This window comes from Vulpes vulpes, chromosome 3 (genome assembly GCF_048418805.1).
Source record: "Vulpes vulpes isolate BD-2025 chromosome 3, VulVul3, whole genome shotgun sequence".
NCBI lineage: Eukaryota > Metazoa > Chordata > Mammalia > Carnivora > Canidae > Vulpes > Vulpes vulpes.
The window spans coordinates 146,907,997-146,934,478 of NC_132782.1; the positions used below are offsets into that span (position 1 = coordinate 146,907,997).

General features: G+C 35.4%; 1 protein-coding gene across 4 annotated transcripts in view; it reads right to left on the minus strand.

The window, feature by feature from the left end:
* Positions 1 to 26,482, minus strand: part of TNNI3K (TNNI3 interacting kinase) — a 283,998-nt gene that overhangs the window by 227,106 nt on the left and 30,410 nt on the right. For all 4 annotated transcript variants that reach the window (XM_026018089.2, XM_072754868.1, XM_072754869.1 and 1 more), the window contains one exon: positions 22,640 to 22,750. In XM_026018089.2, coding sequence (XP_025873874.1) covers positions 22,640 to 22,750 — 111 coding nt within the window. The remainder of the gene's footprint in view (positions 1 to 22,639; positions 22,751 to 26,482) is intronic.

Sequence of the window (26,482 nt, forward strand, 5' to 3'; positions counted from 1 at the left end):
AATGACCAGTTATTTTGCCAGTATAAAGCCCAGCCTCCTCATTCCAACTTGGAAAGCTCTCAAAGGTCAATCCCAGTTTTGGAGCTCTCTGTGGGATTGACTGAGCTTTTATCGAGACTACATCACAGTCCAATTTCTCCCCAGCTGGGTCCTGCTTCCTCCCCTACCCTATTGGTATTGATCCTGAAGGCATGGTCCAATAAACATCCTGATCCTTCACGTCAGTGTGAGTCGGCTGCTTGGGAGTCCTGCAATAGGCTTCTACAGGGCTTTCACTTTAATTGGTTTTATTTATTTATTTATTTTTTAAGATTTAATTTATTTAATTTGAGAGAGAGAGAGAGAGAGGGAGAGGGAGAGATAACAACAGAGAGCAGGAGCTGGGGGAGCAGCAGAGGGAGAGGAAGAAGCAGACTCCCCACTGAGCAGGGAGCCAGACATGGGGCTCGATCCCAGGACCCCGAGGTCATGACCAGAGCTGAAGGCAGACGCTTAACCAACTGAGCCACCCAGGCGCCCCATTTTAATTGGTTTTCAAGAGCATCTAACCACTTGCAGTCAGCCTGAGAATCATTGTCAAAGTTGAAGATTTGACTTAAAAAAAAATTCAGAGATACGGTCCCTGCTTTCTTTCTCTTTCCCACTTCCCAATCCTCTTTCCATTCCTCCTCCTCTTGTGGAGGCACACAAAAAGGGATATCTGATAGCCTACTTCAGTACACCACAATTTTCATTATATCTCATATATATCTCATATAATATACTACATCATTATAATTAACAGCTATAATACAGTAATAGTCACTGCTGCAATAAATGGGCCCAGAAGTTTATGTTTCAGACCCAGGAGAAGTTCATTTCTTGCTCATTTACTAGTCATCATTAGGTAAACAAGTTGATATGGAGCCTTCTTCCACACAGTTATTTAGAAATTTCTGCTACTTTCACCAAATGTTTTCTAAGATTCCTCTGAGAGATGGCTTCATTCCAGTCAATGAGAAAGAAGAAAAGTACAGGAAGGAGGAGCTGTGGAGGGTTTTGGAGGCCACACTTGGAAAATGGTGTCCCTCGCTTTCATTGAGTGTTCAGTTGTGAGGCCAAGCCAAAATGCAAGCAACACTGGGAAATGCAGTCTTCCTGAGCAACAGGAAGGAGAAGAGAACATAGATTTGGGTGAGCAACTCTGCCACACTAGGGTCGTCCAGAAGCTTCATCTCCTAGGACACGATGGGTCAATTCTCTGCACTCAAGTCTTTTTCTGGGACTTGCAACTGATCTATGGATTTGAACTCTTCTTTTGTTAGACTCCCTCTGTAAATGAACATTTAATGTGACTGATGCCATTGATTTTTATGTTCTTATAATTTACAAAGAGCCGTATATGTTTAATGTTCCATATGCAAACACATGTGATATCATCCCCATGATCAAGGTAATGGACTTATCCAACACCTCTCAGAGTTTCCTGAATATGACACCAGAAGCACAGGCAGCAATAGCAAAAAGAGACAAGTGGGCATACATCAAACTAAAAGATTTCTTCATGGCAAAAGAAACAATCAACAAAATGAAAAGACAATCTACAGAATGGGAGAAAATATTTGCAAACCATATGTCTGATAAGGGTCTAACTTCCAAAATATAAGGAACTCATCCAACTCAACAAAGAAAACAAGCAATCTATATTAAAAATGGGCAAAGGACTTGAACAGACATTTCCCCAAAGAAGACATATATATACAGCCAATATGAATATGAAAATATGCACAATATCATTATCAGGGAAATACAAATCAAGATCATAAGATATTATCTCACACCTGTTAGGATAAGCTATTATTTATTTTAAAAGGTGTTGGTGAGGTTGTGAAAAAAATAGGAACCTCTATACACTGTTGGCAAAAATGTAAAATGGTATAGCAGTTACGCAAAACATTATGGACATTCCTCAAAACACATATTAAAAAGGTAAATACCAAATGATCCAGCAATAACACTTCTGGATATTTCAAAATAATTAAAATCAGGATCTCAAAGAGATATTAGCACTCCCATGTTTATTGCAGGATTATTTACAATAGCCAACACATGGAAACAACCCAAGTGTCCATCGAGAAATGAATAGACAAAGAAAATGTGATAATGAATACGGTAAAATTTATTTAGCCTTAAAAAAATTTTGCCATTTGTAACAGGATTCATGAACGTGGAGGACATCATGCTACGTGAAGTAAGTGTCACGTAAGGACAAATACTGCATGATTCCTTTTATGTGAGGTAACTAAAACAGTCAAACCTTTTTAGGTAGGGAATACAATAGTGGTTGTTGGAGGCTGTTAGGTGGGGGAAATAGGGAGTTGTTCAGCGGGTATAAAGTTTCAGTTGTGCTAGCTGAATAAATTCTAGAAGCCTGCTATACAATATACTGCCTATAGCTAACAGTACAGTTTTGTATACTTCAAAATTTGTTAGGAGGATAGATTTCATGTTAAAGGTTCTTACCAAACACAAGACAAAACAAAGAGAATGTGTATGGATTTTATAGATAGTCTTATCTTAAACAGGATTCCTGTATACATTTCCATAAAATGTACAATCACACATTATCAGCATATTTATGATGAATAAAGGACACAGAACCTGCATAAATCAATATGAGTCTCGGTACTGGGCTCTTCAGCTACATTTATCCCTCCCAACAACATAAAAAGTAAATTCTGTTATAATGATTATGTTAGAAAGAAATTTAGGGTAAGAGATAACCACCCCACCCCACCACAGTGCTAACTACGTAGTGAACAGCAAAATTGAGATTTAAACAGGGACGCCTGCCTTCAGCCCAGGGCAGGATCCTGGAGTCCTGGGATCGAGTCCCACATCGGGCTCCCTGCGTGGAGCCTGGTGCTCCCTCTGCCTATGTCTCTGCTGCTCTCTCTGTGAGTGTGTCTCTCATGAATAAATAAGTAAAATCTTTTTTAAAAAATTGAGATTTAAACCTAAATTTTCTTGACTCCAGAGCATACTTACTCTTTTAATCAATAGGTATACTGGTTCATGACTGATGTCTGCTAGAAACTGGAACAGGAGTAGTGAATTATCATGCTCAATTCTCTTCCAGCACCTTAGTAGAAATATGATCTTTACTAAACACAGAACACCAAAGCTTTCAGTTTAAGATTCCAGGGCTCTATATTCTTCTCTAGGCACTCTCCCGACTTTCACTTTGCTCTCTGGCACATCATTTTTGTACTTCAGTCTTCACCTCTAATACTGAATGATAATTCTGTAATTCCACTCATGGAGTTTCTATGAGGAACAGTAACAAACATTGGCTGCAGGGCAGGTATGAGTTATGTTTAAAGAAAACCCTTATAAAGCTGAGATGTGATATAGCTATTTAAATACACTGTAAAATATATGGCTTTGTGAATGTGTTAGGTTTTTTAAAAGTCATTTTTTTCACAGACACAAAAAAACAAGTCTTTAGGTACACAGTCTAGATTTAATGCATCTCTGGCCAAGTAGTCTTTTCAGAGATGTTTCTCTTTCTTACCATATCCCTAGATGTCCAAGGGGTTGTTCAGATTTCTGTTTCTTGTACATTATGACAGATCAATTTAATCCAGTCCACAGAATTGATAAGGCAAAGAAGATAGTTCTGCAGTCATAGAGTGAATTCAAAATGGAAACAGATAGAATTGCAAGTTATAAAATTAGAGAGTTTGAATACTTTTTGAGTGTGAAGAAAAAGAATTAGGTGTTTAAGAATGGTTTTTTTTGTTTGTTTGTTTTTTTGTTTTTTGTTTTTTGTTTTTTTAATTTGAGAGAGAGAGAGAGAGAGAGAGAGAGAGAGCGAGCATGCACATGAACCAGGGGGAAGGGCAGAGGGAGAGGAAGAAGCAGACTCCCCGCTGAGCATGGAGCCAGGCCTTGCTTACCCCCTGAGCCACCCAAGCACCCTAGATTTTTCTTTAAATGTCATTTGGTACATATTTAACTTAACATATGTTGGTGCCAGTAAATAATTCAACTTAATACAATATAAAAAATATTGGATTTTCACTACATACCTGACATATAAATTTCACCATAAAAGAACCACTACTTCCCTATCTGGCATCTTTCAAAATCCCTTTATTTTAAACTTCAAAGTTTGGACAGAAGTGCTTGTATTTCCACACATATATCATGATGTTTTTTAAACTACTTCTCCCATCTTGAATGTTCCCATATCTAATAAAGTGACTCAGTTTCTCATCTATACAATGAGGATAATAATATCACATATCTTGTGGGTTTATTATGAGAATATAAAGAGATAATCAATGTGAAGTGCTTAGAAAATGACTGGTGTATTAAAAACACTAAAAAAAAAAAAAGTTTTCACAGATAGAGAGCTTAATCTGTGTTATATTTTGCTTCCTAAGAGTTTATCCAATGACATACTATTGGTACAGAAATCTACTGTATCAAAAAATGTCTTTTGAAATTGCTAAAGTCTACTCATTTGATATATAACTTTGTAAAATATTGGGTTCACACTAGCAACCTGACAAAATAGCAAGATAAACAGGATTACACACATATATATTGATAAATTATCTAAGCATAAAATAAACCTCAATGTTTTGTCATAAAGGTGTAAAAACCAGTAAGCATCCAAACACATAAGGTCATCACTAGTCAGCACACCTCAGGTTAGAAGCTATTACATTTATGGTGACAAGTAATTTGATATGTTTCACAAAATCAAAAATTTAAGAGGTTCTTTATGTCTGTGTTTTTCCCCTCTAAAGAACAGGACCACACTCTGTCTCTTTCCACGTCTGATATGTTTCAGAAAGAATAATATCAAGTCTTAATTTAAAATGAGTGATGTAGTACAGAGTTTTAGACCATATATCTCTTCAAAGCTGTCAGTTTCCTTTCACCACTTTTCCTATATTCCAAAAACAAGTTTAAATTAAACATAGATCAACAATAAATCTGCCAGCTGCTGTCTTATTTATGGCACTTTTAGAAGAGATACTGATGTTCTTTTATAAGCCAAAATGGACACTTTCTGATACCTTCAGATTTAAAATTAAAACATCTAAAATATTTTAAAGAATTTTATTAGCCATGATGTGGATGTGTCTATTATTTTGCTGATCTTAGTATTATTACTTTATGTGTCCCCTATACAAAGTACAGGAGAAGAGCCTCAGTTTTCATGGCCCAAACTTGATAGACTTAAAACTATAATATGATTTGAAGACTTTAAAGGAGACAAAGCTACAGTTGAGGATGCTTTAGCCAAATACCTAGGACTTGATCTATTCCCAGATGTGTGGTACCTCTAAAAATGTAAATGATTAAAAAAAAGCTGAATGATCAAAAAGTTAGAATATACAGTAGGATAAAAATTATAATAATCAAACTACAAATTATATTTAATTTGTGCATTTGTATTTAAATGCAACATACAACACATGGCCATATTACTTGGAAATGTTTATTTTCAAAATTGTATAAATGACCTACAACTCACTTACAATCATGCATCACTATTTGTACTATCTGACATATTTTGGTGTTTGAGTCTTTGTGGTACCAGTATGAGGTTGTCTGCTGTGTGTGTCTATTTTCTACTTTTTGAATAGGTACATCTATTGCAGTTATCTATGCCTACTTCACCACTGCATGCTGGATGTGTAGGAGGCAGACAACTTATCTCTTTATTTCACAGGAATCCATTTGAGATCACCCATAGCAGAAGTACCAGACTCAAGAATTCTCATCCACACTTGAACCTGATTTATTTGATAAGATCCTGCAATTTGAGGATGATGTCAGAATAGAATGTGGCTTTTGGAGGGAAATTGGAGTTAACTCTATTTTGAATATGGGATAAAAGTAAGGAAATGACCAAAAAAAGACCCATACTTGTAATATCACAGAAATAGACAATCTGATTTTAAAGTTTATAATGAATGTAATAGGTCAAAAATGGCAATGAAAAACTTAATGGTGGGGGATTCCCAAGTGGCTCGGTGGTTTAGCATCTGCCTTCGGCCCAGGGCGTGATCCTGTTGTCCTGGGATCAAGTCCCACATCAGGCTCCCTGCATGGAGCCTGCTTCTCCCTCTGCCTGTGTCTCTGCCTCTGTGTGTGTGTGTCTCTTATGAATAAATAAATAAAATCTTTAAAAAAAAAAGAAAAACTTAATGATTTTTTTAAATTAGCACATTTATACCCCTTGATATCAAAAGTCATTATAAAGCTTTAGCAATGAAAGTGGAGTGTTTTTAACATACAACAAACGAATAGAACATTAGGATAGGGTAAAGTGTTTAGAAATAGACCATCCATATTCAGACAATTAATTTTTGACATAAAACAAGACAGAACAAATGGAAGTTCAAAATATGTTGGTGGATTTAACTCTAAATATACAGTGCAAATAGATTAATCTTTAAAATGATGAATTTCTGGATAGGATAAAATAAAATTCAATTATATGCTATTTATAAGAGACATCTCTAGGGTAAAACATTTATAAAGGCTTATAAAAGAATAGAGAAAGATAAGCCCAATAAATTCTAAGCAAGAGAGGTTGATACTGCTATATTTATATGTGAGAAATTAGACTTCTTGGGTGAACTAAAGCATTATTGGAGATAAAGAAGGTTAATTTGTTGTAATGAAAGGCTTGATTTCCCCAGGAAACTATAATCATGTTAAATTTGTTCGTATTTAGTAACATGGTATCAAAATATATTAGGAAAAATATACAGAATTAAAACAAGAAACATATATCATCACAGTAGATTTCTGCCACATAGTTGATAACATAAGCCCCCAAATCCCCATAAAAGTATATATAAGATATGAAGGATGCAAACACTTGACCTACTTGGCACATGCAACATTAACAATAGCAGAATGTATATTGAATTCAATAACATACAGAACTTTCACAAAATTGATAATATATTGGCCCATATAGCAACACTCAACACATTTCAAATACTGGGAAACAATTATGACATTTTCTAATAACAGCGTGAATTAACTTAAAAATCAATAAGGAAAGGGTAAATAAAAAACACTAAATTTATAAAGTTGGAAGCCTACTTCTAAATAACTTGTGGGTCAAAAATAATTCAGAGTAGAAGTAAGAAAATTGTTTGAACTGAGTATTAACAAAATATGACGTGTAAAAACTTGAACAATATAGTCAAAATAGAACTTTGAAGTATATAGACTTAAAAGTGATTAGAAAAAAAAGGTAAAAATTAATGAGCTAAAAAAATTAATGAGCTAAGCCATGTATCCATCTTCAGAAACTAGACCAAAATACAAAAGTAACTCAAATAAATTTGAAGATAAGAAAAGATACATAAGAGCAGTTAGAACTATCCTTAAATTATTCCAATTAAAGAGGGAGGAATATGTTATGAGGCCAGTATTATCTTGATAACAAACAATACAGAGACACCACAAGATTATGGACCAATATCCCTGATGAACATAGGTATGATAATCCTCAACAAAATAGCAAACCAAATTCAACAGTACATTGAAAGGCTAATATATCAAAATTAAGTGGGATTTATTCCAGAATGCAAAAATGGTTCAACATTTGCAATCAATCAATGTGATATACTGTATCAACAAAAAGAAGGATAAAAATCAAATGCTCATTTTAACAGATGCAGAAAACTCATCTGATAAAATTCAACATCTACTTATAATAAAAGTTTGCAAGAAAGCAGTATAGAGGGAACATATTTCAACATAATATAGGCCATATGTGACAAACCCACACCTAGCAGCATAGTCAACGGTGAAAAGCTGAAAACTTTTCCTCTAAGACCAGAAACAAGACAAGAATGCCTACTTTTGCCACTTTTCTTTTTTTTAAATAGGATTAGGAATCCTACCCAGAACAATTAGGCAAGAAAAAAATATATAATATATAAAAGGCAATCCAGCTGGAAAGGAAGAAGTAAAACTCACTACTCTCAGATGATTTGATACTGTATATAGAAAACAGTAAAGACTCCAGAAAAAAACTGTTAGAACTTATTAGCAGATTTAGTAAAGTCACAAGACACAAAATTAACATACAGAAATCAGTTGTTTTCCTATACACTAATGACAAGCTATCAGGAAAAGAAATTGGAGCACCTGGGTGGCTCAGTTAGTTAAGTGTCCAACTCAGGATTGTGAGACTAAGCCCCCCAGTGAGCTCTGCACAGGGTGTGAAACCTGCTTAAGATTCCCTCTCTCCTTCTTCCTCTGCCCCCCTCCCTGTGCATGTTCATGTGCTCTCTCTCTCTCTCTCTCTTTAAAAAGATAACCTTTAAAAAAAAAAGAAATTAAGAAAACAATCCCATTTACAATTGTATCAAAAAAATAAGAAATAAAACATCTAGGAATAAATTTAACCAAGGAAATAAAGGACATGGATTCTGAAAACTACAAGACACTGATGAAAGAAACTGCAAATGGCACAAATAAAAAGATATTCCATGTTCACAGATAAGAAGAATTAATATTATTAAAATGTCCATACTACCCAAAGTGATCTAGGGATTGAATGAAATTCTTATCAAAATATCAACCACACTTTTCACAGAACTGAGAGAACTCTAAAATTTGTATGGAACCACAAAAGACCCCAAATAGCAAAGCAATCTTGAGAAAGAAGAACGAAGCTGGAGGTATCATGCTCTCTGAATACAAAACATCCTACAAAGCTAAAGTAATCAAAACAGTATGATATTGGCACAAAAATAGACATATAGATTTCTAGAATAAGATAGAGAACCCAGGGAAAAAGCCTACCAATTTATGGTCAATTAATCTATGACAAAGGAGGGAAGAATATACAATGGGGAAAAGATAGTCTCTTCAATGAATGGTACTGGAAAAACTGGACAGCTGCATGCAGAATAATACAACAGGATCTGTACCTTACACCTTACACAATATATAAAAATAAATTCAAAATTGATTAGACTTAAATGTAAGATATGAAACCATAAAACTACTAGAAGAAAACATAGGCAATAAGCTCTGTGACACTGATCTTAGCAATATTTCTTTGAACCAGTCTTCTAAGGCAAGTGGAATAAAAGCTAATGTAAACAAAATTATATCAAACTAAAAACTTATTAAAGCACAGTGCAGGAAACCTTCAAAAAATAAAAAGACAAACTACTGAATGGGAGAAGATATATGCAAATTATACATCCAATAAAGGGTTTACACCCGAAATGTATAATTGTTAAGTTCTTTTTTTTGTAAGTTCTTATTACATTCTTATTACAGTGATCTGTGCCAGTGTCATACCATAGGATATTGTATGTTAAGTATGTGCCAATAAATATAAATTAAAAAATGGAAAAGTAAGAGCAAAAATCAATGAAAAAGAAAACAAACAGAAAATCAACAAAGCCAGAAGTTGATTCCTTGGAAAGAGTTATAAAATTACTAAGCTTCTGATAAGACTAACAAGTAAAAAGAGACCAAAATAACTAGCATCAGGAATGAACATACCAAAATTGATGCTATGGAAATTTAAAAAAATATTAAGAGGATATTGTGAGCAATTTTGTGTGATAAGTAAATATTTAGATAGGGTAAGACTTTTTCTATAGCTGGTAATTAAGATACTGTGGTAATGTTCCATAAATATTCAAGTAGATCAACTGAACAGAATAAAGATTTAGAAACAGATTCTCAATGAAATAGGTACTTGATATATGACAGAGTTGGTATTATAAATCAATAGGGAAAAATATGCTTTTCACCAATAGTTGCCAAGACAATTGAACACAGAAAAAATTAGGTTGGACCCATACCTCACACCATAAACTGGAATCAATTTTAGATGGCTAAAATACTGAATATTAAAGACAAAGCACCAAACTTTAAACTGATAATATGAGAAAATAAGTTCACATAGAATCCCAGGGATTCTTAAACAATAAATGAGCAGATATTTGTAGCACATATAACTAGAAAGGAGAAAGGGGAGACAGTTTAGTAATGGTGATTAAGATCATAATGGTAAAGTCACACAACCTAGGATAGAGTATCACCTACTTATCAACTTTTTGTGATCTACTAAATAACCTTTGTCAAGTTATTTAACGTTTCTGTATCTCAGTCTCCTAGTTTGTAAAACAAAATTAATAATGATGTCTATACCGCAGCTGAAAAGATAATTTGTACAATGTGCTCAGAACATTCCTGGCACATAATAAGCTTTTTATGAATGTATAATAATTTTTTTAAATTATTATTCATGGTGCGCGTTGGTACCTCAGTTGGTTACGTGTCTGACTCTTGATTTCTGCTCAGGTCACGATCCCAAGGTTGTGAGAGTGAGCCCTGCTTTGGACTCTGCACTACATATGGAACCTGCTTAAGATTGTCTCTTTCCCTGTCTGTCTGCTTCTCCCCACCTCTCTTTCTCTCTCTCCTTCCCTCTGAAAAAAAGTTATTACTCATAATACATTGAAAACAGTTCTGGGAGCCAATTAAAAATAGACTAGCCATTCAACAGAAAGATACACAAAGGAACTTCATAAAAAAGGAAACTCTGAGAAGTGTTCAATCTCATAAGTAAACCAAAAATTCAAATTGAAACCGAAACGTGATACTATTCCATATCTTCCAGCTTCAGGGAAAAACAAGCCTAGTGTACTAATGTGGGTGGGGATATGAATCAAGAAAACAATCATACAGTCAATTATACACTGGGAAGGACTGTCAACTAGTTCAACCCCTTAAACATTTATTTACATATTCTATAACCTAGCAGTTCTAATCCTAGATGTCTCAAAGAAGACCTTATTCTTCCTGAAGTCCAGGAAATACATACAAAATTTATCATACGGGGATCCCTGGGTGGCGCAGCGGTTTGGCGCCTGCCTTTGGCCCAGGGCGCGATCCTGGAAACCCGGGATCGAATCCCACGTCGGGCTCCCGGTGCATGGAGCCTGCTTCTCCCTCTGCCTGTGTCTCTGCCTCTCTCTCTCTCTCTCTGTGACTATCATAAATAATAAAATTAAAAAAAAAAAAAAAAAAAAGATTTAAAAAAAAAAAAAAAAAAAAAAAAAAAATTTATCATACGACATTGTCAATAATAGCAAAATATTTAAAGCCAGTCAAATGTTCATCAAGAAGAAACTGGATGAATAACTTGTGGAAGAATAAATGGATCACAGCTATACAAGCTAACATGGATCTTACAAATATAACGTTGAACAAAATAAACATGTCACAACAAATATGTAATTCCATTAAATAATACTCAAGAACATAAAAATGTTAAAAACAAAAAAATATGATTCATGATGTTAAAAATATACACACATATACACAATTTCAAGGAGAGCAAGAGAGGAGTTATAAATCAAGAGAGAAAGAGAGAGAGTCACAAAAAAGGTAACATGAAGCTTTCATGAGGAATTTCAAATATGTTTATTTACACATACCCATTTGTATGCATGATATTTTTTTCAGTAAAAATAATTTTAAGTTAGAAAGCTGTCCCAAGTATGTTTTAAATAAGAAAAAGTCTTTAGAAGCATTTAGTATGATTATATTTTTGTATATTTTTGTGTAAATATATATGGAAAAATCTGGAGGCATATCCATCAGAATGTGAATAGCAGTTACCTTTGGGTAGCAATGAGTGGGGTAAAGTGTGTAGCCATTAATTGTGTAGCCAATTTTGTAAAGTTATATTTTTAAGAAAATGTATTCACCCTACGAATAAGATAATCTAAAAAGAAAAGAAGAACCTTGAATGTAAAATGAAGCTTAAATAATGTCAGCGTTTCCTAAGTCCTTGTGAGCCTCCTTCCACGTAACTATGTAAACTTCTGCAATGTCGTGTGTAATGACTGCATAGTATCCTGCTGTACCCACGTATCAGATTGATTTAATCAATATTTATTTCTGGGCATTTAGATTTTTTCCTTATTTACTGTACATGAGTGTTCTTGCAACCCAATTTCTTATTTCCATAAATAAATTTCTAGAAGTTGATTTGCTGGGTTATAACATATGCAAAATTTTAAGGTCTAAAACACAGAGTTTCCAGCATAATTTTGATAGTATATCGAAGTTAAATTAATTAATGAATTAATGAGAGAGTGAGTGTGTGTGCACATGCACTGGGGGAGGAGCAGAGGCAGAGGGAAAGACTCCCCACAGCGTGGGGCCCAACACAGTGCTGATCCCATAACTTGAGGCTGAAATCAAGCACTGGATGTTCAACCAATTGAGTTACCCAGGCACCTCAGCAAAGGTAAGTTATTTAGTCACATATTAATACTGAATTTGTTCAATTACAAATTTTATTTAAACTATCACTTAAAAGATCTGGTTACCTAAATTAGACACAATCTCAACAATTCCAGAAGTTCCAGTGAGGGCTCAGACTTGGTCTCTTGCCAAGAAAAAGGAAGTGTAGAATGGCAAAGTATCTCAAGATACTCAAGAATGTATCCTATATGTCTCTGTAACCCCATACTAGTATACTCATATGTGGGAGTACTTAAAGAGTGTTTAGTTAGCTGAAAATTATTAAATTTGCCTGATTTTCCCGTTTGTGGGGATACCCAGAAAAGCTAGAAGCAGCTACTTAATAGAAACAATAGGACATCACTAAAAAATTCAAAGGCTTTTAACTATAAAATACTATAATCCCACAACTTATCGATTGGATGTTCAACAGTTTACGTTATCATGCTTGCTGGTGGGAGTGCCAAAATCTAAACCAGTTCACGTTACTTATTGAAACAATACATGTCCACCCTTCTTGTATTATCAATGTGAAAGTTGTATATTCAGTTTGGCAATCAATTAGGCTAAAAGATATAAAACCAAGTTGGAGAGGGATTAGACATATAGTAATTCTCAAAGTATAAGTTTACTGGGGAAATAGCAGATATAAATAATCTGAAGATCTTTATTTGACAGTTCATAAATGGATCACAAGCTATCAGTGCTCAGGCTGCGTAATAACACAAGACTGTGAGTAACTGATTTTATGCCAGAGAACACAATTCGCATGTGGGATTGGAGACAACATTACTGATTAGAATGGAGATTAGGAAAATTCAGCCACGTCATAGAGAGAGAGAGATGCAGATCTGAAAGACTGACAATGCTCCCTTATGGGTATGTTGGACTTCTTTTTTGTGGAGTGGACTAAATTCAAACTCTGTTATTCTCTTTTAGTGGGGTCAAACTTCATTAGATTAAGTCCAAATTCCTCCTTTATATTTTAAATCTGAGTTCCACTTATTGTGATGTGCATCGGGTGCTGTATGGAAGTGTTGAATGACTAAATTGTACACCTAAAACTAATGTTAGACTATATGTTAATTAACTGGAATATAAATAAAATTTAAAAAAATAAAGACATACAGAATTCCACAAATAATTGGAAGATGTTAGGAGAAGAAAATGAAAGTGTTAACTTAAATGGAACTGTATTTGATTATCTTTAAAATTTGTTTTAGCATAAAATAATAAAAAAATATTAGTAACATGTAATAAATAAAAACTGAAAAAAAGATATATTGACTGGGCAAAGTTTAAAAAAAAACAATTACTATTTTTGTTTGTATAGACTCTATATTTTATAGATTTTTATAAGAGTAATTTGTATTAAGCTATTCATGAAAATTGCTTGTAATTTTGTAAGCTACTTTCCTTTGTAAAGGTATCATTAAATCTCTTGTGCATGCACTGAGAGGAGAAATCATTTTCCTCATTCTGTGTGATTTGTAAAAGACCACTTGAATAATCATTAATTTTGGCCAGCCGGGGTGGCTCAGCGGTTTGGGTGAAGGGTGCCACCTTCAGCCCAGGGCGTGATCCTGGAGTCCTGGGATCGAGTCCCACGTCGGGCTCCCTGCATGGAGCCTGCTTCTCCCTTTGCCTGTGTCTCTGCCTCTCTCTCTCCTCTCTGTATTTCTCATGAATAAATAAATAAAATCTTTTTAAAAAATCATTAATTTAGTCATTCAACATACAAATATAGTAGGTTCTTTTAATTAAAAACCTACTATAGGTGAAAGCACAATGCTGGAACTATAAATATTTTTAACATGCGATTCCTATGCTCAAGACAGATATATAGTAAAATAACAAAATGAAACCACGTTTGTAAAACAAGCATTGTTAAATACTACAAGAAAGGTATAAATAAAGTACGATTGGATGTTAGAAACATGAAAACACCTCAAGCTAGAGGAATCCGGCAATTTTATGAAGGCAGCCTCTCAGCTGAACTTTGAGGATGGGTGGGAGAGGCTATTAAGAGACTATAGTGTGTGTGACAGAAAGCACAGGGACTATAAATGCATGACAAATAATCTGGTTTAGAGCATAGGTTGTAAAACGAAAGCACGCAGACTTATGGCCGAAAAGGTAGGAGAACTGGATCACTACCACTTCATCCCCTGCTGGGTGTATTCTGGAGTCATCAAGTTTTTTGGTCAGAGGAGTGACTTTACCAAAGCCATGTGTTAGAGAACCTGGCAAAATTTCAGGAGTGTTTAGGATTAAGTAGCCTGTAAAAGATTGGAAGACAGACCTTGTAAGTCAGAGTACTATTGCAGGAAGTCCGGTAAGATAATGACGATGTGAATATAGGGTAAGGTACTGACGGTGTGAATGATGTGAAAATGTGAATGAACCAGCATACCCACCACTGCCAGTAAGGTCTTTTGATGGCTCTAGACAAAAGATTTGAATCCTTTGCCCTTTGTCTTATTTAATTCGGAATCTCCCCCCAAGTCTCCTGGATAGCTCAGTGTGTACCTTTCAGGAGAGAATTATGAAAATGATTCTTCAACTCTTGGCAGGGTCTTTCTCAGATGTGGAAATGTGCAGTAATTATGAGACAGCTCAGCCCAGAACTGAGGGAGCTAGTAGCCTGCTTCAGGGCACAGAGGAAAGTTAAAGGAAGGAAGGTTAAAGGTAACTTCAAGTACTGACACTTGAATTGTATTTCAGAGTAACTCTAGGAACCTTTGTGTGACTTCCTTAACAGTTCCCTGCTTCATAATGGCTATATTAGTCTGATATTCCGTGGTGGAAGAACAAGGGATAAGAGGCAGAGGTGCTGAGTGCCTTTGAGGGACACCTCAGAAAAGAGGTGCTTGTGACAGAGCTCAGCTGTTGGGAGCCACTAGTGGGGGCCCTGGGCTCTCACTCCCACTACCCCGACCTCGGAAAGTTTCTCAAAGTTCTTTGGAGATCCACCAAAGGAAGCCATCAGGGAGAATGGCTCACGCAAGGTTCAGAAAGGATAAAATACATAAAGGGCCCTACTCCCTAAATACCATCCCACAATGGAGCTTCCCTGAGAGAAAGTAAGTAGTGTTCACCATCTACTTTATTACTGTATTTAAAGTAATATTAGAAATATCGGTCTTCTCATGTATTCCTAATCGAGGGGAACAAGAGTAGCAATTTCCGGCCATCCCGGGACATCGGGGGCTTAGACATTCTGAAACTCTGGGGGTGTGACTTAAACACGCTGTAGAAACTTTGATCCGTGTCTCAGCCTGCAAATTCCTGGTCGGGAATGTGGCATTGAAGAAGAAGGTTAAGCGCACATGCATCAAAATCTATAGCTATTTCTTATCAAATGTCACACATATCTAACACAGAAATTATTTCTGCCTAGCTGATACATGGCATAACATGATTTATATATAAATACATCACATTTATATATAAATCACGTTATATATATATATATCTTATCTATATCTATCTTTTTTAAATGATTCCCCCCCCCCTTTTTTTTAGAGATTTTATTTATTTATTCATTATAGACAGAGAGAGAGAGGCAGAAACACAGGCAGAGGGAGAAGCAGGCTCCATGCAGGAGCCTGGTGCGGGACTCGATCCCGGAACTCCAGGATCACCCCCCGGGCCAAAGGCAGGCGCTAAACTGCTGAGCCACCCAGGAATCCCTATCACTCTCTCTCTCTCTCTCTCTCTTTTTTTATATCTATCTCTTTAAAAAAAAAAAATGAATGGAGTGCCTAGGACATTGGAATCAAATTCAGTACACAGGAGTGTTAGCATAGAGGCAAATTCACACCAAACGAATGGTTACAAAGAGGTTTCTCATTCAGGCTGATTTGATTAGCAATAATCTTTGAATCTAATGTCTCAGGTAATGTTTCTTTCATCATTTGCCATAGTAGCAAGCTGATGAACACTTCATTTACATTTTTACTAGCCTATAAAGCTTTTCCTGCTTATGCTCTCTTGCCTCACCCCAAAAGCAATACTTAATGTTTAATAATAGCTGATAGAACCTATGGCAAAGACTTGAGTACAAAAAAAAAAAAAGTGACATTCAAGGTAATGTCCTCTTGTATCAATCTTACAATTGATACAGAGTTAAGGTACCGCTTTTGAAACCATATGGGATCCCTGGGTGGTGGCTCAGTGGTTAAGTGCCTGCCTTTGGCTCAGGGCATGATCCTGGAGTCCTGGGAGTGAGTCCAATGTCAGGCTCCCTGCATGGAGCTTGCCTCTCTCTCTGCCTGTGTCTCTGTCTCTGTCTCTGTCTCTCTCATGAATAAATAAATAAAAATCTTTAATAAAATAAAGAAACCATAAAATTCCTGATTATGATGTATAATCTATGATCTTGTCTGACTCTCTAGACCAAAAGCCTAGACATTAGGACACTGTCTCCTTGCACTTACTAAACAGGATTCTGTAACACCAAGCACATTCAGAAATTAGGATATAGAGCTTCTTGGTTTTGAGTTCTGAGAAAAACCACTTCTGAATGCCACAGGAGATGTGGTATTCATTCCTAAATCAGGTCTCAGTTCTTAAAGACTATGTGCATAATAAAGGTTTAGTTTCAGACTTCATCATTTGACATGAAGGTATAATAAAGTCTGGCATCACAGAACTGCAAATGACTATTTAGACCAAGTTCAAAGTTCATGCCAAAGAACGGTAATTAGGATACCTATCAACCATTGATGGCATTCCCTAGAGTGACATTCGAACAACTGGTGACAATAATGTGCCTTAACTGGCATATTTGCAACTTGCCAAGCTTTTTGTACCTGAATTGCAGTATCCCATGACGTTCAGATAGGATTTGTTTCTCTGCCTGCAAAATTTTGGGAGACATCAGAGATAAGGCAACCGTACCACACACTGTGAAATGGCCTGGGGTCCTCCTTTCTCTAATTTGGAATGGAGTTCATAAGGGACTACTGCCTATTCATAAGACTGGAGGCAGATATGATACTCTTAAGTTATAAAACTCCTGAGCACATTATCACATTATCTCTTTAAGAAAGAGAGAGAGTGTGATACAGAGGGAGGGACGGAGGGGGAGAGAGAGAGAGAGAGAGAGAGAGAGAGAGAGAGACAGAAACCACATTTTATAATTCCAAGCATTCACTTGTTTGTGCCTTTGGGGAGAAAACTAAAGCATTTTAAAAGATATAACTTAGAGTAAGGAGCTTCATGGTAAACAAAACTCTCTCCTGAAACATTCAGATGATTTAGTTAAGAATGAACTGGAACAACATCAATTGCGTTTCCTTGAAATCAGAAATAAATTCCAAAATAACTGGGAAGCATTTCTGAAGCAGTGTTTGGATAAGTGTTTACAATCTGAAAAAAAAAATCGGATAAGGTAGGATAGAATAAATTCAACTATAAAAATAATACTCTCACCTGCACAAAGTGTATATGAAACTGTGACTTTCTGTGAGAAATAAAACACTCCACAGCCCCTATATATTACATATTGTGTCATCTCAGACATGCTTTTCTGCTTGCTATTCAAACAGTTGTCTACCAGCTACAGATAAATGATTTGTCTCCTGATAACTTTAGAGACTACAGCATGAAACACCAAAGTGTTACAGCTTTTAAAAGAATTATCTAAGTATAAAGTGTTTTACACTTCGGGGATGTGTGTGTTGTATGCTCACACATACGCATTATACGTCCACGAGTTCGGTGCCCATATACCCATATATAAAGTTATTCTTGAATCAATTAATGTTGCTTAATTTGTATATGTAGCAATGGTGCTTCGCTTTAGATAGTAAGATATTCAGTTTTGTTTTGTTCTCTGCATACATTTTTTGTGTCTTATGGGTCTAAGCCTGTTTTAGCAACACATACGAGAGTCAAAAGGGAATGAGTACTCTTTTATTTACAAGACTACAGATCTGAAGTAGATAACCAGATTTGAGTCCTACTCATCTCATTTACTTACTGCCTGAATGACCCTATGGAAGACATTTAACTTTTCTAATCCTTAGTTTCCTCATTGATAAACTGAGTCTAATGGTAGCTATCTAACGAGGGAGCCAAATGACAAATGCACACGAGCAGTAAAGCACCACCAAACCTTAGCTACTATTTTTCACTTTCCATGGTTGACAGAGCATATGACTCATGAGCCTCCTGGATTCAAAGGGGAGAAGAAGGTTTAATGCATTTTTGTAGCTTGCTGACAGGATCTTGGGCCTTGTATATAGCAGCATATGCACATGTATTGATAGATGGATAAATCAGGGAGAGGTAGTGAGACCCAGGACAAGCACTATTTGCCTCCTTTTCAAAGCACAGTAAGCTTAAATCTGAGTCTTGAATTGCAATCAGCATGTCTAGGAATCCACAGCACATGTTCTCTTTTATTATTGAAGGAGACAGCTGCCTAGTCAATGTAAATTTTATTGTAAAATTGTTTAATGGGATTCACAATTATGGAAGAGCAAACACACTTGAGACACTAATGGAGGTTCTGAATTTGATACGTGTAGACAAAGACGGCTGTCAGACTTACATCAGTTATTGTTGCCTAGGGACAGGTGGGCAATAAAAGAAAGTGACTACTAATGAAAGGGAACTCCCACTGATTCACTGCCGCCATCTCTGCTAACCAACAGTGAAAAACAGGAGTGAAAATAAGCACCTAAATGTTTGGTATGATAAGTAAAAACCTTATGTATTTTATCCCATTCTACTCATTGTACTTTCTATACCATTTGATCGCCAGGATCCTTTATCTACTGAAAGTCTCCATACTCCTCATTGTTGTGATAGCACAATCTCCTTGTTTTCCTTACACCACTGTAACCAATCCTTCTTTGTCCCTCAGAGGCTATTCAGTAATTCTTCAAGTCCCTGTGAATAGAGGCTCAGTCCCTGGCTCTCTATTAGACCCACTTTACAACTTCCAGCTATCCTGGCTTCAAATATTACCTCATTCAGATGATCTTCACGTATCATTCACGTATCTTTTTCAAAAATTTATACGAAACCCCAACTTCTCCACTGAATGCCAGTTGTATATTTCTAAATGACTAATGAATATCTCTGCTTGAAAACTTGGATGTCATCAGTAGATCAGTATATTGAAGCTAAGTGATTTCTCTTCCCAATTGATTTCTTTACCCAATCTTTTATCCCTGTCTCTCTCTTTCTTTCTTTCTTTTTTTCTTTTCTTCTCTTCTTTCTTTCTTTCTTTCTTTCTTTCTTTCTTTCTTTCTTCTTTCCTTTCTTTCTTTTTTTCCTGTCTCTTTCTTTAATCATCATATCATCACTCTGGAATCTATACTGAAAACTTTGTTCAAAGAAGTCTTCTTCAATACATTATTTATAAAATCTCCAATCATTCCCTTGCTCAAAAAGTCTCAATGGCTTGTCATTTCCTGTTGAGAAAAAAATTCTATTGGCTGTGTCTTTAAAGAGCAGGAATTTCTGTCTTCTATTCGTCTCTTTATCTATTGCACCATTTAGGCATGTGTGTTATACATCATACACTACAATAATTGCTTATTGAATTGAATTAAACTCCTTGGACTTTTATTCTAAGTTTCCTTAGTCTGATCCATTCCTAACATCCAAAATTATTTATAGGGACTCTTTACAGTGTATTCATCTAGCATTAAATTCACTCTCCCTTAAATATGGATGTGTTCAGCTCATTCTTCTTACCACTTCTGGACATGATTCCTCTTTTTCTCTGCCCAATTCTCACTGTTCTTTAAAGTTTAGCCTAACTTCAAAACCCCTCTCATAAATCCTTCCCCAACTCTTTCAGTCCAAATTGATCTTTCTCCCCAGTGAACTCCTAACACTTCGCATTTTGTATTGTCATTCCACGCCATGTAATTATCACATTTCTAATTGTTCCTAATTACCAAACTCACTTTGGTCCTTGACTCTTTCCCCTTCCTTCCTTACTATTTTAGTTTTGAATTGTTTATATAATTTTTCCTGAAAATTAATTTTGTGTGTCTAGCTATGCTATAAAGCCTTCAGAAGGAAAAATTATGTCTTATATCATTCCCACATTCTAGCACTAGGCTATGGATAAAGTAGAGGTTTAAAATATTTATTAAATGAATAAATGAATGTGAGGGGAAGAAAATATATTAAAAGTGAGTATTTATTGCATTAATAGCTTTGGAAAAATAATTCAAAGAAAAAGAATTTTGCATTTTGAGTATGATGCTTGTAACCTTTTTGAATACCATTTTCTTTTATTATCTGATTTGTAACTTAATTAGTCCATTAGATAAGAAGAGAATAAAGGTTAATGTATATACACCTGCTTTATGTACCAGCAGTGATTGACAATAAAAGTCATTAAATGTTACACAACAGCTAATAGAGGAAGTTGGAGAATCCATGAAGCAATGCAAGACAAGAGTAGAGACCTACCTGGAAAGATTTTGGTAAAGTTTGCGCTAGGTTGGTAGAACTACATTTCCTTCTACACTACAATTTACGAAGCAAGAAAATAGCTATTTGAACAGGAGATAAAGAGACCAAGCTCTTAAGTACCTTGCTTTTGAAACTGTTGTAATTCTATCCCTCACAAACATAATCAGCTCAGTACTAGACAAAAAGGATTTTGTCTTGCAAAACATATTCTCCCATTTTCCGGGCATTACGAGGTTGAATATATCTCACTGGAACTTCATGTCTACTTTACCAGTTCCTCTACCCAGACTTCCTAATGTTTACCTTCCATATACTTTATCACTGGCCTCAGTTGGTTTCTTTTTTGGAAAACACTGGTATGTAGGTGATGCTAATGCTAATGAAATTTCCCTTCTTATAAGTAACAGATTCGCCTATATTTACAGTGAATCTTACCAAAAATGTTTTATTTTTTTTGGGGGGGGGAATATAGTGAGGGGTGGAAATGTCAGCACGCAGGACATTATTTTTCTCTCAATGAGATGTATCAATATTTATTGAATGTAATAGCCCTTTAAAGTGATTCTGTTAAGGGAGGTGGATCACATCTATTTTATAGGTTTTATGTATGATTTTATATGCAGCTCTACTTGCTCACAGTTGTTAGCAAAGAAAGTACAATTTAACGTGTAACATGACTAAAAGGGAGAAACAGATAACAATTTTATAATAAACATATTGTGATTACCACAAATAATACAGTGTGAAAATCATGGGAATTTTGAGTAAACGGACCAGGATTCCAGATGTGGCTCTTTTTCTCAATGGCTTTGCAGTATGTAAAGGCAGATGATACAAGATTTTATATATATCAGTTGACAGTGATGCTAAAAACTATTTCATGAGGAATTTTAAGTTAAACAAATAATACAAATGAAAGTGCTTTATATGTATGAAATTAATATTTCAGTAGTTACATCTAAGACAAGATCCAGAGTCCTTCCTATAGTCTTTAAATACATTTTGTGATCTGTTTTGTCAACATCCCCCTGATCTCACCTCCATCACTCTATCTCTAGCTCATACCACACTAATGACTTTGGCTTACGTGTTTCCCTCAAAGACAACTAATTCTTTTCTGCCACAGGGTCTTTGCATGTGCTATCACATATATTTTCTATACAGTTTCGCTATATACTATATTTTAAATGGTGCCCACTTTGGCATTCTGTTTTCATTCTACCTGTTTTATTATTTTTCTAATACTCACTACTGACATTATACTTTTTTTATTGACTCTCATTCTCTACAACTAAATTAGAAGAAAATGGAGTTTTGCCTGTCTTTTTTGCTAGTCTCACCTCAGAACTAGAACAATACCTACTGCAAAATAGATACTTAATAAATCAAATAATACATAAGGGAATGAATGAATGATCTTTCGTGGAGTCCTTAATCTATTTGAAGCAATCGGTAAAGTGCTTTATATGGATTATCTTGTTTAATCAATATAATAGGCCTATTACTGTTTCTCTTTCATAAATGAAGAAAACAGAGGTCATGAGGTACAGAAATTTGCTTAATGTAAACACAACAAGAGATGAAAAATGACTCCATCACTTCATCAGCCTGACTCCAAAATCTATGCTGTTAATCACTGCTGTAAAGCCTGTGTGTATCCAGTCATCTTTATATTAATTGATGTTTGATTACATTGTTACAAAACAGATTGAACCCACTATCAAAAGAACATTTATATAGCTTAACTTGACCCTCAAAATAAATATATGTGTTCAGTAGCTAAAAAAATAAACCAACTCCTAGAATCTGAAAAGCCAGCCTTTGATAATAGTTAAGAAGAATCAAAAGAGCCAGGTTTGCTTTCACAGGTGAGCGAGGTGAGACTTACCTCTAGGTGACCAGCGATTGTAGCAATATGCAGGGCAGTGAGGCCACCATACCCAACCTGCTGTATGTCAGCTCCACTGTGAAGCAGAGAAGTGATCAATTCCGCACTGTCCTGTAAGGAAACACATCTTTAGTGTTACTTTTCTACTAATAGCAGGTTTGGACACTGTGCAACAGGATATATTGATTCCCTGACTGTCAGACAGTTTAGGCGCTCAAAGAAAACCTACGTGTGATTTCTGGCATAAGAGCACATGAGACGGCAGAGAGCAACTCTCAAATGGTTGAAATGTAGGAGCAAATGACAGGGCTATTCAGTTTCAATCAATCCTCTACCACTTGACCATGAAAGATAGAAAGGACATTACCTATGGTGAGGCTCTTGCAAACTCAACTCAATCTTGTGTGTAGGTCACTCCGATAAATGTGCTTTCCCTGGCAACTGCGTGACTGGAGTGACTGCAGTGGACTATTCCCTGATAATTCCATAATTGCTTCTTTTCTACATGTGTGTCATGGCTCCTCTGCATAATTAATGACATATAGTGTCATGGGCTTATACATAATTAATCAGTAGTGTCTTTCTTAACTTGACTCATTTTAACAGTGAAAATGTTTGAAGTAGTATTTAGGCCTGTGAGTTAGAATAATTTATGCAATGGCTAAAGTGATCCTTACTTTCCTCATACTATTATTTGCACTGCATTTCTGTCTTTGGAGAGACAGGGAACTTTTCACAATATTAATAGTACCTTACATTCATTGAATTTTTATTATGTAATCAACCCTTCATATGCATTAACATACTTAAACCTAGTACATGGTAAGACTTCAAAAATGGTTCATAAAAAATTAAAAACCAGTATTTTTCTAAATTATCCTATGAAAAATTACTATTATATACTTTATGAGTCAAAACATTTGAAAGTGTGATATGGAAGGTCATATTCATAAAACCCCCATCATTGGAAGGAATGCAAGAAAGGTCTTCATGTTTAACCTTCTCTCTCAGAGTAAGAACTCAAACCACAACTTCTATAATACTTGGCCCACCAACATCTCAAAAACACTCTGTGGCACGAAAGTCTTCACGGGATAGGCCATTGCATTTATGCATAAACATATTATTTCACATACTGTTGGTTTAGAAGATCCTCTCGTTTAAAAAAAGTTTGATTTCTTAATCCTGTTACACGTAACTGGAGATTATAAAAAAGGAAAAGTCATAAAAAAATAAAAAAAAAACTTTGGTAAAGAATTCTAAATAGCAAAATTAATGTTATACTTTCCAAATTTTCTACTCTGCATACCTATTCTACCAAATAAGTTAAAGATTTTGTGTTCCTTTACTAGTCCACTGGCTCTTTCTGTTCAGACTATAGATTTACATCTTATCTCTATTCTTGCCTTCATTTTCCAGGCTTCTGGAAAAAGTTATTGACACTCACTGCTGATAGCTCTGATCCCATTTCTTTAGTGATTTCTAGCTGTGTATACCCAAATCTTATATAAATCCCAACTGAGTTCACTATGCTTCTTACACATTGAAATTTGCTCTTTCTTATATCATCTCTTCTCCCTTTGTCCTTGCCTTATATCATCAAGAGAAATTGCATGCTAGTTTCTTCCACCTGAGACAGAAGGAATCACCATTGTGCTGAAGTCACCTCCTCGGTTTCAGAAAGTAAGTTTATTTACCAAATCCAATGTCAATCCTCCTCTTCTTCATAGGCAGATGGTCTCTTTCTTCTTGAAATCCTAATCTGTTTTGCTGTCTTAAAACCACATATTTCTGATTTCTTTTTCTTGGCCTTCTCTTTGTTTCCATCTGCCTCCAAAAAGTGAGTTTAGCCCCAAGCCACTTTTTCATTCCAAATGCCACCTTTGGCAATTCTAATGCAATCAGATAACTTTATCTTTAGTCCAAATCCCTCTAAGTCCATCCATACATCCTGCCTATCAATGGCATCTCAAATTAAAAATTCAGAATTGCTCTTTTAAATACCATTCATAATTTTCCCAGCGTTATCTCTCATCTCCTAGTATTTCCTATTAATATTAATGGCATTTTCTTATTCCAAATGATTTTGAAACCCTTCAACTCAATCAGTTTCAGAGTTCTGCTGGTTTTAACTCACTAGTACTTCCTACATTTCTTCTTACTTCTAGCATCACCCTCCATTTTACAGTCTTCTAACTAGTCACCATGATCAAGCCTTTTCTCCCTGCAGCCCAGCCTCCATACTGTTACCCAATAAATATTCTTATGCATAGTTTTGATGACAATATTCCCTTTTTCAATAAACCTTTCATGTACTTAACAAATAGTTATTAAGCACATATGGTATGTGAAACACTGTTCTGAGGAGAGGGGGCATGACACTAAGACAGTTAAATTTCTGCTTTCATGGAGCTTATATTTTTACCATATACATATAAGAAGAGAGAGATAAAATAAACAAATAAGACAGGGTGTCTGAGTGGCTCAGTTGGTTGAGCGTCTGGCTCATTTTGGCTCAGGTCATGATCTCAGGGTCCTAGGATTGGGCCCTGCATCGGGTTCCATGTTCAGCAGGGAGTCTGCTTGAGATTCTTTCTCTTCTCTCCCTCTCCTTTTGCCCCTCTCCTCCTACTCATATGCGTATGCTCCCTCTCTTTCAAATAAATAAATAAACAATAAATAATCAAATAAGAGAATATCATATACAGTATCATAAAGTACTAACGACTGTGAAGGAAAACTAACAAATGATAGAGTGGCTACTTACAACTGAGTAGTCAGGGAAAGCTTCACTGAGAAGGTACACTTTGAGATAAATGATAAATACCAAAAAGAAAAAATCCAAGTGACTATTTCAAGGATGGTCACTGGAAATCAGGGAGCAATTAAGAGTGGAATACGTAATTTCCTAAAATGGAAATAAACTTAGTGTGTTTGAGGGCTAGTGTTAAGTAGAAGGTTAGAAAAAAAAAAAAAAAGAAAGGAAAAGTAATGTTCAAGATGAGGTCTAAGACACCTGATCTTATAGGGCTTTGTAGGCTCTGGTATTTGATGTTTGTATTTTTTCCAAGTGGAATAGCTGAAAAGAGAATGACATGATCCTGGGCTAGGGAAGAATAATAAAGAAAAAGCAGTTTTTGAGGTAGAAAGAAAATGTTTTATTTTTCATATGTTAAGTTTGAGATACTTACACAAGATACATTGGGTTAAGGCTATGAGTACTAGAATTACCTCTTAGAATCTCAGTTCTGCTAAGGACTATGTCAACAGGGACAAGTTATATAACCCTTTACATTAAGTTCCTTGGTTATGAATAAAGGGGACAGTGATTGTATGTCCTGATGTAACACACATACAAACTCTTCATTCACAACTGATGTGGTAAAGCATTTGAAATACTTGAAAGTTACCTGGCAAAATAATACTCACTAAACTCATTGCTGTTGGACATAGAAGAACTGGGGCTTACTTTGGCCCTCAATGAAAGCTTCCCAATAAGAAAATGATTGACTTCATCATTGAACTCCTGTTTCTCTTTTGCCCTTACTTCCTCCCCACAACTTCACTTCTGCTTCAGTTATCCACTGAATTAATCAAAGTAATATAATATAGGAAAACTCTGAAGCAATACAGGAAAACAGGAAATGTCTATGAGTTTTGCTTTTCTAGAAAAAAAATAATTTATAGGATTTAACTCCAACCTCATCAGTAACTTTTATTTTTTAAAAGGTGAGAGAGGGCTAAAGACAGGAGTAGTCTCTGAGATAAATGAAAAAGACATCACCTTAAAAGGTTTTTCCCTGCAGATGGGTGGGCATTTAAGTGCAGGGAAATGAAGAAAGT